The sequence below is a fragment of the Zootoca vivipara genome, chromosome 9, assembly GCF_965207765.1.
Source record: "Zootoca vivipara chromosome 9, rZooViv2.hap1.1, whole genome shotgun sequence".
Taxonomy (NCBI): Eukaryota; Metazoa; Chordata; class Lepidosauria; order Squamata; family Lacertidae; genus Zootoca; species Zootoca vivipara.
In genome coordinates, this window is record NC_142592.1 from 54,201,421 (window position 1) to 54,216,272 (window position 14,852).

The 14,852-nt window shown below is 44.6% G+C and overlaps 1 protein-coding gene across 3 annotated transcripts in view; it reads right to left on the reverse strand.

Moving 5' to 3' along the window:
- The window catches only part of LOC118090766 (sodium- and chloride-dependent betaine transporter), a 50,427-nt gene that overhangs the window by 15,673 nt on the left and 19,902 nt on the right, over positions 1 to 14,852 (reverse strand). For all 3 annotated transcript variants that reach the window (XM_035126911.3, XM_088652330.1, XM_088652329.1), the window contains exons 7-12: positions 14,125 to 14,259; positions 10,932 to 11,035; positions 9,753 to 9,877; positions 8,329 to 8,441; positions 6,936 to 7,073; positions 4,361 to 4,463 (exon numbers count right to left, since the gene is read on the reverse strand). In XM_035126911.3, coding sequence (XP_034982802.1) covers positions 4,361 to 4,463; positions 6,936 to 7,073; positions 8,329 to 8,441; positions 9,753 to 9,877; positions 10,932 to 11,035; positions 14,125 to 14,259 — 718 coding nt within the window. The remainder of the gene's footprint in view (positions 1 to 4,360; positions 4,464 to 6,935; positions 7,074 to 8,328; positions 8,442 to 9,752; positions 9,878 to 10,931; positions 11,036 to 14,124; positions 14,260 to 14,852) is intronic.

The following is a 14,852-nucleotide window of genomic DNA, read 5'->3' on the forward strand; positions in this document are numbered from 1 at the left end:
CACAATCCAACCCTGCCCATGGTACACTGTTGCATTTCACTCCCAACAAAAACCCAATCCTCCACATTTTACACCAAATTTGTGGATGATACGTCGACCCAGCGGTACTTTATTCAGATCTATGGATGAATGTGTGGAGGTCAGGAACTGGAACTATAGACTCAGTCCTGCTCCCTGCTCTGTGAACATTTGATATGGAGTATCACAAAACATTAGCCATAACTTGTCCTGCTTGTAGCACCATTGAAGTTAATGCTAGTTTTAAAATTTCAGAGTCAAACAAGCAGCAAGTGCCATCTCTCTGTTTTCATCTTCAGGCTCTGAAGCCACTCCATAACTGAGCAAACAAGGAATCATATTCCAAAGCCCGTAGCATTTAGACAGAAATGAAAGAGTTACATTTAATTTAAAAAGTTACTTCTGGAGCTGGGATTCAGAGTCAAAGGTCCAAGTGCCTGATCCCAGGTGGCTCAGTCTCTCTGTGAATCACAGCAAGTAAACCACTGGCAAGTCACTAGGAAACCTTCCCCACACCCCAATGAGCATATGCCTGCTGTGACATCAGGGAAGATTAGCGAATTGGGATGCAAGCAACATCAGAAGTCAAGAATGACTTATTATGAGATACTGAGATACAACTTTTTATAAAAAGCAGCCATTTTGCTAGTTCAGGGGAATGGTAATCTAGTGGGTGGGGAGAGAAAAGGAAATATTTTAGATAAGCAAAAAGTGAATAACAGCAGCAATTTGGGACATATGCACCAACACTGCTCAGCTCTTAATTTCAGGATCGTGGTTTCGAGTCCCGTGTTAAGCAAAAGGTTCCTGCATTGCAGGGGGTTGGACTAGATGACCCACATGGTCCCTTCCAACTCTGCAATTCTATGATTCTATGACTATGGTAGCATTGTTAAAGCTTTCTTTACTCGTCTGTTTCCTGCAGAAATGCTGCACTGCAAAGGTTTCAGCCAACCCATCAAAGACAAGGGGTGATGTAGTAGAAAGCAATGGAACCTGACATGAATGGATTTACCGAGTCCTTGAACGGGGAGGTTGGCATGCTCTAAATTTCAAAATGATGATGGAAAAAAATTAATCAGGCTTAAGGAGTCATCAGTTCAGTCAGCCAGTGCTGCTCTCCGGCAAAAGTGGAAGCTGGAAGAAGGATGTGGCACAGCCTCCCCACCCCCGGTCATCTATTCGAAAGGATTATGTACACTGCCGTAGAGAAGGGCCTTGAATAACTCCTTAGGGAGAGCTTTGTTTAAGTAAATGGAGGTGTTCGCTGTTATCCTGGACAACCTAAAGCACACAAGCTGAAATACTGTCACAAAGCAGCAATCCATGGAAGCAGTATGCACCCTGCCTCAAAGAGCTTATCGGTCCCCAGTCATCCCAGCAACTACCACACAACAAGGTGCTCCCCATGCCCCAAGAAGTGGTCAGTGCTCCACCACTGTACCATAGTATATCTTCAGCCTGCTCCTGGTTGCTCACCTGGCATAGGTGTCCAACTTGCAACGCCTGTGCCCAAATACGAGCATAACCATACTCAGCATTTTAATAGCACGTTTCAAGCATTCTGAACACACACCCTCCCCACCTGTTATTGCAGAATCCTTTATAACAGTTCCTGAATCAAAGGCCAGCAATATTATTACCCACTGACTCTGAATATTGCAGAGAAAAGCTGAGGGAACTGCATATTACCCTAATCCTAGTGCGATCTTGCAAGTTTGCAACTGGGTAAGATCTGAAGGGGGTGGGAATATCCCATTGCACAGCTTGCGCTCTTTGCCACACCAACTCTGTCTATCCAAATTTGTCTGTGTGCTTGTGCAAGAAAGATACACTTATTGGAAATTATTAGAGACAAGCCATGGATTCATTTCAAGGCCACTCAGAACATTGCCCTGAGCATTCTTTCACCCAGTGCCAAACCCGGTTATCTAGGATTCCAACAGCTTTAACCCGATTTCTTCTGCAACAGGAGAAGATCTCTTTCAGAACAAGAAATCTTGGGGTCATATACACTGGTGCTGTTCAGAAAATGCTCCCTGGGCTGTGTTATTATTCCAATATTTTCAAAAACATGCATGTCTGTGTGTGTGAAAGAGAGAGGGGGAGAGGGGGAGGGAGGGGGAGAGAGAAGACTCCCATCTAGACTCTTACTTTTGGCAACTGCAACAGCAACCAAAATTTGACTGGAAATGGCATGCTCCTTTCACAGAAATAAAGCCATATGCAGGAAATCCTCAAATCTTTGTCACGACGTCTGCTTGACAGGCAGGGGGAAAGCTGCCAGGCTGTGTGGGTGGCAGCAGCATGGCTGCCAACAGGCAAGTCTGAAACATGTGTCTTTATTTACGATGTTTGCTGTAATCCTTTGCAGCATAAGCAAAGCAGATCTGGGCTGCCAAACTAAATATCCTGGGGTGGAGAGAGGGCAAGAGGAGGAACAATCTCTGGGCACAAGTTGCCCGTTTACCTACATGGTACGGTATTTCATGCCAACATGGAGTGAGGTTTTGGGGTGGGGGAGGAAAGAGATTTAGAATGGAGCGCATATAATTAGGCATGTCAGCTTGCACACAGGAAATCAGGGGATCCTCCCTAAGCCTTTCCAGCAATAGCGTTCTGTCACCAAAATAACTATGAGTGCGTTATTTGTCTTCCAACAAGTCCCTCGCTTGCATAAGGAGTTGCTGGGATGTTAACACTGGGGTAGTTCAAGAATCTACCTGAATCTGGGCAACAGGCATAACAAGAGAGCACACCGGTCAAATATTGAAATTAACTAGCAGGAAAAGCAAATAAACCTATTTTGGATGTACACCTAAATATGTCACATGAATGAGATAAGCATGTGTTGAGTAATACAGTTGTCATGCAGGTCAAGAATGTGGAAAAGCCCTGCCCAGAGGGGCACACCTTGGGACTGGGGTGTGGAAGCAACAACCGAGGAAAAGAAAGACATAACATCTTACAAGGACTGAAAGAAACACCATGGTCAGAAAAACTTCCAAACACACTGGAAGAACAAGGACATAGTTTGAGTTCCTCACTTGTAGATTTATAAATCATTTAATGTGTCAACACGAATAGAAGTTATTAATATTGCAGTTGTTGTATAAAGGATTATTATTATTACCAGAATGTTATGGAAATTAATAAGATTTTGGAATGCAGAAATAAAGCAAATAATCAAGCCAGCCAGCAGTGAGAGATTTTACTTTCTTGGGCTCCTTGATCACTGCAGATGGTGACAGCAGTCACGAAATTAAAAGACGCCTGCTTCTTGGGAGAAAAGCAATGACAAACCTAGACAGCATCTTAAAAAGCAGAGACATCACCTTGCCGACAAAGGTCCGTATAGTTAAAGCTATGGTTTTCCCAGCAGTGATGTATGGAAGTGAGAGCTGGACCATAAAGAAGGCTGATCGCCGAAGAATTGATGCTTTTGAATTATGGTGCTGGAGGAGACTCTTGAGAGTCCCATGGACTGCTAGAAGATCAAACCTATCCATTCTTAAGGAAATCACCCTGGGTGCTCACTGGAAGGACAGATCGTGAAGCTGAGGCTCCAATACTTTGGCCACCTCATGAGAAGAGAAGAATCCTTGGAAAAGACCTTGATGTTGGGAAAGATTGAGGGCACTAGGAGAAGGGGACGACAGAGGACGAGATGGTTGGACAGTGTTCTCGAAGCTACGAACATGAGTTTGACCAAACTGCGGGAGGCAGTGGAAGACAGGAGTGCCTGGCGTGCTCTGGTCCATGGGGTCACGAAGAGTCGGACACGACTAAACGACTAAACAACAAATCAAGCCATCAATTCTAGCATGTGGGGGGGCCACTTTATCTAATTTATATAATTCGGTACTTGAACAATTGCTTTTAATAATTGCGTTATAAATTGGTATTGTTATAATGAGGCTATTATTGGATTGTAATTGAAAACTAATAAAAAAATATTATTATTTTTAAAAAGAAATGCAGGTTTGCTCCCTTCCTGCACGGACAGCTCAGGAGACAGACTCAGCCTTGCACTCTGTTCTCTGCTGCTGAGCTGTTTCCTGCTAATTGGCAGAGGAGAGATCAGGAGAAGAGAAAGTTTAAATTTACCATTCCCCTCTCCCTGCTGATTGGAGGGGGAAATCCTTGTAGTAGAGAAGGAGGGCCCTTTTCAGATGCTGTTTTCACTAAGACATGCATTTTTGTGTACATTTCTGGATTGGAAAAGTGCATTGCAAAATGCATCTCAATTCACACATCATTTCAGGAAGTGCAAATTGTGGATATATGCCTTAAAATGTGAACCTGAACCAAATTTCTCCCCAGTCCCAGAACTTCTACATACCATAAACCCATCCAATGCAGACAACTTCAAAGATAGCGAGGAAAAGCAGGCATGTCCCACTGGCTGCGTAATAATCAAACAGCTGAAAGATGTACATTCCACCCTGCGAGAGGCACAAAGGGGAAAAGAAAGACCATTTGCAAACAACCAGAGCAAAATGTCTCAAGAAGCCAACAAACCGGTGAGCTATATTAGTACAGTATGGTGTCCATAAGCACAGAAGAACTCACTTTGCTATTAAAAAAAATATGCCAAGCAAACCCAGCTAAATGCCTCCTCACTGTGTCAACATGCCTTGCAGCAGGGATCTGTAGCCCTTCAGATGTTGGTGGACTCCAGCTCCCATCAGCCCCAGTTCACATGGCCAGTGCTTAAGGATGCTGGGAGTTGTAGTCCAGCAACAATTGGAAAGCACCAGGTTCCCCCTTCCTGGATTACAGGTCTTAGTGAAAGAGGATCACAGCCCTTCTCATTCCCTACATTTCACAGCATGCCTACACACTTTTGCAATTCCACAAGGCGGAGGGACTTGATGCTGTGCACATCCACCTGGAAAATGCAATGATCCAAGTGCCTCTGGGGCAAGTTCCCAATACTCCATGGAACAGGAGCCTGAAAGAGGAATGGAACGGGACTCCTACACTCTTCTGCTGCTGAGAACAGGGAGTCTTCCTGTTGTGCAATGGGGAAATCGGCCCAGCAGCTTCTGCCAGCACTGGGCCCTCTGCCAGACTCTGCCCCTCAGCAACTGCTGACTTTGGTGCCAGCTCTGGCTCCCTTGCACAGATGGTGTGTTCTCTAAGTTGGGCCATTTGGGGGCTTGGTGCACAGACTTTGAATCCTCACATAGTACAGATGTGCCTCACATTCTCCATCATTTCACAGATGGAAATGGGGACACTTACCTCTGGGGTCCCTAGTGTGACACCCATTGGCAACAAAGCACTCTCAGACCTTCACCAAGGCCCCCCAGCCTCCCCTCTCACAGTGAATGGAGCCTTTGGGGGCTTTTTTTATTGCTTGCCTGGGTGGAGGATGGGTTTGCGTGTAGAAACCTATAACTTCCGTGTGGCTGGATATGTAGCCTAATGGACAAAGATAATAATGATGATGATCATAATAATATAATAATAATTTATCATTTATCATTTATACCCCGCCCATCTGGCCGGGTTCCCCCAGCCATTCTGGGCGGCTTCCAACAAAATATTAAAATACAGAAATCCATCAAACATTAAAAGCTTCCCTAAACAGGACTGCCTTGAGATGCTTTCTAAAGGTCTGGTAATTGTTGTTCTCTTTGACCTCTGGTGGGAGGGCATTCCACAGGGTGGGTGCCACTACCGAGAAGGCCCTCTGCCTGGTTCCCTGTAACTTGGCTCCTCGTAGCGAGGGAACCGCCAGAAGGCCCTCGGCGCTGGACCTCAGTGTCCGGGCAGAATGATGGGGGTGGAGACGCTCCCTCAGGTATACTGGACCGAGGCCATTTAGGGCTTTAAAGGTCAGCACCAACACTTTGAATTGTGCTCGGAAACGTACTGGGAGCCAATAGAGGTCTTTCAAGGCCGGTGTTATGTGGTCTCGGTGGCCGCTCCGAGTCACCAGTCTAGCTGCCACATTCTGGGTTAGTTGTAGTTTCCGGGTCACCTTCAAAGGTAGCCCCACATAGAGCGCATTGCAGTAGTCCAAGTGAGAGATAACTAGAGCATGCACCACTCTGGCGAGACAGTCCGCGGGCAGGTAGGGTCTCAGCCTGCATACCAGATGGAGCTGATAAACAGCTGCCCTGGACACAGAATTGACCTGTGCCTCCATGGACAGCTGTGAGTCCAAAATGACTCCCAGGCTGTGCACCTGGTCCTTCAGGGGCACAGTTACCCCATTCAGGACCAGGGAGTCCTCCACATCTGCCCACCTCCTGTCCCCGACAAACAGATAAAAAATGTATTTGTTGTTCCACCCACTTTTTGTTGTTCCACCCACTTTTGCCTATGGCCACGGACCCCTTGGTACATGGCCTCCAGAAGATGGCCTATGAAGGAACACAGCTCTCAGGCTGAAAATAGTTCTCCACCCCTGGTTCAAAAGGCACCCTAAAGACAAGGAAGAAAAGAGGGGTAGTGATTTATTTGGGTCAGGCACCAAAAGACAGGGACTGTTCCTGAGGGAAAGGACATATACAGTCGGACCTTGGATCTCAAGTGCCTTGGTTCCCCAACAAATCAGCTCCTAAATGATCAAAACTGTGAGTGTTCCAGTTTTTGAATGATTTTTGGAAGCTGAACGTCCAGTGCGGCTTCTGCGGCTTCCAATTGGCTGCAGGAGCTTCCTGCGGCCAATCAGAAACTGCTCTTTGGTTTCTGAACGTTTTGCAAGTCGAACGGACTCCAGGGAACGGATTCCGTTCGACTTCCAAGGTACAATGTGGAAATGCAAATAGTGTTGCAGCTTCTTCTAACCATTTATGTGAGCTTAGTGTGCTGGGTAATAATGATTGTACGCCATTGTGTGGTTGATGGGGCAGGTGTTATTTCCAAATGGCTCTTCTGCCCTCCCACTGAGCTCTGCTTCTCACCTCAGTGACCAGTAGCAAGCCAACTAAGTAGCAGATCACTGCAATGCCCAGGATCAGCATCTCCCGACGTCCTTTCTTACGGAAGATGTCCGGGAACAAGTCAACAATGGCTGTCACCAAGCTCTCAACACAGACAAACTATGGAAGAAATAGTCCTATCAGGAAATACAGTACCACGTTCCAGAGCTCCCCTTCTTTGGTCCTCCCTCTCCTCCAATTTCCTTGTCTGTGAGCACTCTTAGGCATAACTTCTTGTAGCCATAACCCAGTCACGCACATCTCCCAACACATGCAGGACTGGACTTGAGATACACTGCTGGAAACCAATCCCACCTGCCACACACAGTGTTTGCAATGGCATGCCCCAAGGGGCCTGAATCCTTCCACATGGGTGTGTGCATGACTGCCTTGGCACAAATCAAAGTGGCTGGAAGCCAAAACTTCCCCTTGCCGTTGGGGAGGGTTTGTAACTCAGCGATGGAAGAACATTTTTTCCTGCATACAGAAGACCCGCGGTTAATTCTTGGCAGCTCCAGTTTAAAGGCTCAGAAGATACCTCCATGCAAGACCCTAGAAAGACTGTGCCAGTCACAATAGACAGTACTGCATTAGATGGGCAGTCATCTCTCTCTCTCTCTCTCTCTCTCTCTCTCTCTCTCTCTCTCTCTCTCTCTCTCTCTCTCTCTGTGTGTGTGTGTGTGTGTGTGTGTAGATCTTTAATAGTGGATAATTGTAATTAAAATAATTGTAATGGATGCGTGTTAGTATATCCTTAGTCCGCCAATTCAGCTGCTTTTTCTTCTCTCTCCCCATCTTGTAATATTTAACCATGTAAGCAGCTTGGGAAATGACATGTTTCATTTGGAAAACCAAAAAGGTGGTGGTGGTGGTGGGGAAATAGATGCAACAAGAAGGAAGTTTGCATTTGTGTTAGCAAAACCTGTGGATCGTGACAGCTCACCTGGCACCTTCATTACCTGTCTTTAGGCTCCAGGCAAAAGCATTTCTCTATAACCTGGCCTTTGGCTGATTAACATTCTATAGCCTTTTAAATGTGTTTGTGAGAGGGGGTTATTAGTGGTGGTGGTGGTTTGTTTTGTTTTCTTATGTATTATGTATTTTTAATATGTGAACTTCCCTGTGATCTTTGGATAAAGGGAAGTATAAAAAATTAATTAATTAATCGGTTAGTTAATTAATAATGCACATCTGATGCAGGTCGAAGTGACAGCTTCCCACATCTTTTCACCAATCTATACAACAAATTAATGCTTATCATTTATTCGTGTCACTCCTTTTTTCCAGATACCATTTAGCAGGTTTTGCCCCTGCAAGATACTATTACAGACATACCACCCCCAAACTCAGGAAAAAGATAAATATTTTTCCATACTTGACTGTCCAGTCCCAAGAAGATCAGCATAAGGAAGAACAAGCAGGACCACAACTGAGACACAGGCATCATGGTGACAGCTTTTGGGTAGGCAATAAATGCTAGGCCAGGACCTACCAATCGAGCAGAAACAGGTGAAGTGATGTTTCACTAAGCCAATAGATAAACTGGGTTGATATAGACACATCTATGGCTATCATGAGGTGCCTTTCCATGTACAACAAGGTGGAGTGAAAGGGCCAGATTCAACTACCCCATTCAGCTGTCAGACGTTGGTGCAAGGACTTCCACTAGCAGAACAGGACTTTCGACCCCCTCCCCTCATTCACCCTGTGCACCCCCCAAATCTGCTTTGGGGGATTTGGCAAACTCCCAGAACAGTGAACAGGTGGGAGGAAAAGAGAGATTCTTCCATCAGACAAGCATATAATGGTTGTGCTGATAGAACAATCTCCTTAGCGCTATACATTCATACTCATAGTAGACCTATTCACACCAATGGACTCAAGTTAGTCAAGTGCATTGAACTCAATGGGTCCACTCAGAATATAATTTATTGGATACAACCCAGTGCCCTTTATCTTTCTAACCAGGTGCTCAATATTTCATGCTGGCCTTTCGAGCAATTTTTTAAACCTCCTTTAGTGTTGTAGTGGGACCTACAACAAAAGCTTCCAGGTTCTGGGATCTCATCCACTCAATTCCGTCCCTCCCATTCCCAACAGTCAGTCCAGATTCCACACCCTCTAAACATGCTCAGTCCATCCCATCGGAGCAGGGTCAATTATTCCTCCCCACATCTATTTTACCTTTATAACAACCCCACGGAGTAGGTTATGTTTAGAGCTTTCTGGTTGAATGGGGTCTTCCCATTGTCTCAATGGTCTCAGTCAATGGATTTAACTAGCTCTCATAATGATCCATAACTGAGCCACTATATGAAAAGCCAGGTATTGCCCAATAATACAGAATGGATCACATGTTCTAGGAATTTTTGCCGGGCGTGAATGCAGTCTTGGCTCTGACTCTGTTTATGTCCTGATATGTAATGTCAGCTGGTTCTGGCCAAAGAACAAACTCAGAACATCAACAGTTTTAGAGGTAATAACAAAATGTTTTCCACTCGTAGTCCTGATAACTTTTATGTGTCTCTTCAGGCTTGGGAACGGCCATAGCTCAGTGGGAGAACACCTGCTTTGCATGCAAAAGGTCCCAGGTTCAATCCCCAGCATTTCAGGGTAGGGTTGGGAATGCCCCCTGCCTGAAGTCCTGGAGAGCCACTGCCAGTCATTGTGGACAATACTGAGCTAGATGGACCAATGGGCTCAGTTTATGGCAGCTTCCTGTTCATAGTTCCATTCTTAAGACCCCAACCCATGCTTTATATTTCACCAGTCTCTTTGTTGCAGTCCCTGCATGCTCACCTGATTCAGCCACATATGAGACAGGCACACCCTGTTCGTGCGCCATGAAGCCCAACACAGAGAAGATGGCAAAGCCAGCCACAAAACTAGTGGCACTATTCAGGAAGCAGAGCATAAAGCAATCCCTGCCAGGGGAAAACGAAGGTGAGTGGGTTACAACTGGAGGACGCTCCTGTCCTTTGCACCACCAGGCTGGGGGTGGGGCTTGTGCATTAAATTAAATTAAATTAAATTAAAGCCCCCCTCCACCTTATATCCCAGAATTTGAGCGCTGGACCCACCAGTACTCACTAGCAGAGCAAACAGTTTGCAAGGCAGGAGATCTTACATTCAAGCCCTCACATCTCCTGATAGGTCTCCAAGAGACCTTTGCTGAGGAGCGTGGAGTATGGTTCCTAGTCTCATCATAGTCAACATTGTTATGACTTAATATATGGCGAGTGTGTGTGTGTGTGTGTGTATGTGAACACACACACACACACACAGGCCATCAGTCCAAAAAAACCCCACAAAAGCAACCACTAAATCATAGTTAGCTGAATGTCCTCACAAAATTAATCCAGGTCATTACTTTATTTACATTACTTATGAGGAGCCTTTGCAGTCTGCCCTTCACCTCAGTGGATCCCAGAGCTTAGTACAAAATGGAGAACGTATAGAATCATATAAGGCATAATAGTAAGTCATCAATAAACAATAAGAGCAGCTAAAATAGTAGGCTAACCTACTATCAACTAAATGATAACCACTGCAAATGCAGAGGCAAAGAGACAAGCCTTTAATTGGCACCAAAATTATACCTGTTTTGGCACCAAGTGGACTTTTATGGGGAGGGTATTCTCCAAGTGGTACACAAGTCTCACTGCGAATGAGGTTGGTTGAATCATGATGAGCATATTGGGGGTGGGTGTGATGAAATAATTTGGACAACTCAAAAGGAAGCATCATGAGTAGAGGAAAACCCATGTCCGAAACCTTGGTGGGGCGGAAAATTCTACTCCAGTCCTAGAATTTGGAACTGCTTGCTGCAGAATCCCAAGGGAGTCTGATCACAGTGAAGCACAGCTGAGTAGGCTTGCAATATTCCCCAAAGTGAAAATCTGGACAAAGTTTTTGAGTTTTTTGTTTGTTTACTTTTTGTCAAAGTAGTTGAGATTTTGGGAGGAACATCTCCTTTACCTGTAGCAATTGTTGTTGTACTTGTTGTAGCTGCCCAAAGCTATGAGGCACCCCTGGCAGATGGCATAAGAGAAGAAGACCTGAGTGCCTGCGTCCATCCATACCTAGAGCAAAGCAAAGGGGAATCATTTCTAGATTCAGAAAGCAAACCATCACAGTCTGGCAGACAGGGCATCGTTTGAGATGCCAGGCACAAATCCTGCATCTGTGTCAACTACCGTGCTTACGGTAGGTGACGTCTTTTATGCCCATGTGACAGTTGCTGCTTTGGCAACTGTAGAAGAAGCCCCATTAACATTAATGTACTTAATAAATGTACTTAATGTACTTTCTTTGGTGATGTTTTATTCCGGGTTGTTTTATATGATGGTTTTAATGTGTGTGTGTTTTTTTAAAAAAAAACATATAAAGTGGTCTATACTGTAAATGAGATGACTAAAGATGAAGATGCAGCCCCTGCCATTTCCATCATGCTATACATTTAGCTGAGCATAGGGACAGAGGAATCTCTCAACTTCAGTTTCTCTCAGTTTGTTCTCTTCCCTACATTATGCTTGGTTTACTCCATTTCTGCATTTCATTTCCCTATGAAACATTCGCAAGAAAGTTCACGCACATTTGTGTGCAGAATTCTCCTCCTAATATGTGGTTTTATTTTATTTTTGTATACAATTTTGCACAATATTTGCATTTCTGGAAACTTCCTCCTCTAATGCAATGTAGTGTCTATGTGTACTTTATTTTCATTAATATATGTACTTTAGGGCACACTTTGGGGTTGAGAACAGTACTGCAAACTTCAGGAAAGTGAAAAATTCAGAGGATAATTGTTTTTCATATACAGTGGTATCTTGGTTCTTGAACTCAATCCATTCCGGGAGTCCGTTCAACTCCCGAAACCGTTTGAAAACCAGGATACAGCTTCCAATTGGCTGCAGAAGATTCCTGCACTCAAGCAGAAGCTGCGTTGGACGTTCAGCTTCCAAAAAATGTTCGCAAACCAGAACACTTACTTCTAGGTTTGCGGCATTTGGAAGCCGATTTTTCAACAACTAAGCCGTTCGAGAAATGTGAGTTATATAGGTTGGTACTAAAATGTGAACCCTTGAGTCTTGAAAGAGTTGGTCCCCCATTTTCTGTCTCATTCATTTCCACTTGGCCTAGGAAGGCAGGGCCCTAAATGATGCCAGCTGCAGAGTCTGTTTCTACAAAATGTTTTGTGTAGCTGGCTAATAATTGCTACAATTGCTAATACTACCATATTTATGAAGCATGTCTGATATATTTATGTTTTAGGTAAAGGTAAAGGGAGCCTTGACCATTAGGTCCAGTTGTGACCGACTCTGGGGTTGCGCGCTCATCTCGCATTATTGGCCGAGGGAGCCGGTGTATAGCTTCCAGGTCATGTGGCCAGCATGACAAAGCCGCTTCTAGCAAACCAGAGCAGCACATGGAAACACCGTTTACCTTCCCGCTGTAGCGGTTCCTATTTATCTACTTGCATTTTGATGTGCTTTTGAACTGCTAGGTTGGCAGGAGCTGGGACCAAGCAACGGGAGCTCACCCCATCACAGGGATTCGAACCGCCGACCTTCTGATCAGCAAGCCCTAGGCTCAGTGGTTTAACCACAGCGCCACCTGGGTCCCGATTTATGTTTTAGTTGTGCCCATTTACTGATTTGTTGACTGCTTGGCTTCAAGTATTATTCAAGCTTGTGCTCTCTGTTCATTTCTTGGCTGCTGAAACTATTTGTTTAATCTGCTTTCTGGGTTGTATTTTCAGCTTGCCTTGGTTTTTATTATTGTTTATTTTCTATTGCTAAAGATATAAGTTATCAGCAGTGGCATGTGAAGCTACCTGCCCAACGTTGGCAATGCGGCTGATCAAGCAGTGATGTGATCACGGCGCCAACAGGAGAGCTATATACAATTCTCCCACCACCACCACCCAACATGGAAGCAATGTATGGGTAGCCCATGTGACCAAAAAACATGATAGAAATCCTCTTTTTTAAAAAATGGCAATGGGGCATAACCCTGTAGCAGGAATGGATAGCCCATTACTTGTTTCATATTTAGAGTAGCCACTTGTACTGTACAGTGATGGTTTTTGGTAAAAAAAATAATGAGATGCCAGTGCTCATATCTTGATCAAGATGAATCATTGAAATCAATTACCCTGACTCACTTAGGGTCTACTCTGAGTAGGACTTAGTTGATCACAACCCAATAACTATAATTTCAATAGCAATGCAACACATCTCACTACAGCGAGAAGATGGCGGCCTCTATGCCTGCTCAGTCTGAATGTTAACTGTTGATGGGCAACTTCAAGGCCCCTGCCTCCTCCTTCTTATTTTTTATCCTTAAACCAATCTTGGACCTAACAGCCTTTCAAATAGAGGACTGTCCTGTGTAAAAAGAAAAAAGAAAAGAAAAAGCACCCAGCTACCCTGTTCATAATTGTTGAACCACAAACTACGCAGAAATAGTTCCCATGTTTCCCATATTCCTGACTGCTCACAGTTGAGATGATAACTATGTAATTTTTCAGGGGTTTTTCCTTGGCTAGAAACTCTGGCCTCTCTGGGGAAATTCTGACGTTATCCATGAGAAATTCAAGCCAGATCCCAGTAAATTAGAAGAGACATCATCTTTCTCTTTCTTAATCATTTTCACTTAGGGCTCGGTGAAGCCATCTGTCAGGTATTGAATATTTAATAGAAGCGGCCGCATTTGCTGTGCCTTAAGTGCCAATGGCCTAACATATCCATATTTTAAAATATTCTGGCAAACAGCAGTCCTCGTGCTAGAGTAAACTTCTGCTGCCCTTTAGAAAGGGCTGTTGCCTTTAAGGTGGAATGTTAAAAACTGCTTTAGAGGGAGCAAGGTTGCCCTATGTGACCTAGATATTTTTGTCCAGGAGGATTCTTTCTTAAAAATAAAAATAAATCCAAACTGATGCAGAAATATGAATTTAAGATTGGAGAAACGGAGAGAAACTGACAGATTTCCCCATCCTCTTTAATGTGTAATATTTTATGTTTGCGTGGACATTTTATTCTACTGGTTTAATCTGGTCATGTTCTTAGATCTTTGGTTCTTCAGGTAGGTATGGAGGAGAAAAATCAGATCTTGTGAGATCTAGCCACCAAAGTCAAGCCCATCAGATCAGAATCATCCATAAACTCACCTGGGGATCTGCTAGTCTTGAAATGTCTGGCTTCAAATAGAACAGAATCCCTTCGGTTGCACCAGGAAGAGTGACTCCTCGAACCAGCAGAACAATCAACATCAGGTAAGGAAATGTGGCAGTGAAGTAGACCACCTGCAGGCAAGCAGAACGAAGATGTAGAGACAAAGTCCTCCAGAACTTAGGACTGTGATCAGGGTTAGAGAAGGAAGGTAATCTGAGAAAAACATTGTAGAAAAGTGGAGCTTATTTACAACATAAGGTAAAGGTAAAGGGACCCCTGACCATTAGGTCCAGTCGTGACCGACTCTGGGGTTGCGGCGCTCATCTCGCATTATTGGCTGAGGGAGCCGGCGTATTGCTTCCAGGTCATGTGGCCAGCATGACAAAGCCACTTCTGGCAAACCAGAGCAGCACATGGAAATGCCGTTTACCTTCCCGCTGTAGCGGTTCCTATTTATCTACTTGCATTTTGACATGCTTTCGAACTGCTAGATTGGCAGGAGCTGGGACCGAGGAACGGGAGCTCACCCCGTCGCAGGGATTCGAACCGCCGACCTTCTGATCAGCAAGCCCTAGGCTCAGTGGTTTAACCACAGCGCCACCTGGGTCCTATTTACAACATACTGGAATACTAAGATCCAAGACACAATCAACCCATGCAGGGGGAATATAGAAATAATAAGGTTAGTACTAGGTACTAGGTTAAACCACAGAGCCTAGGGCTT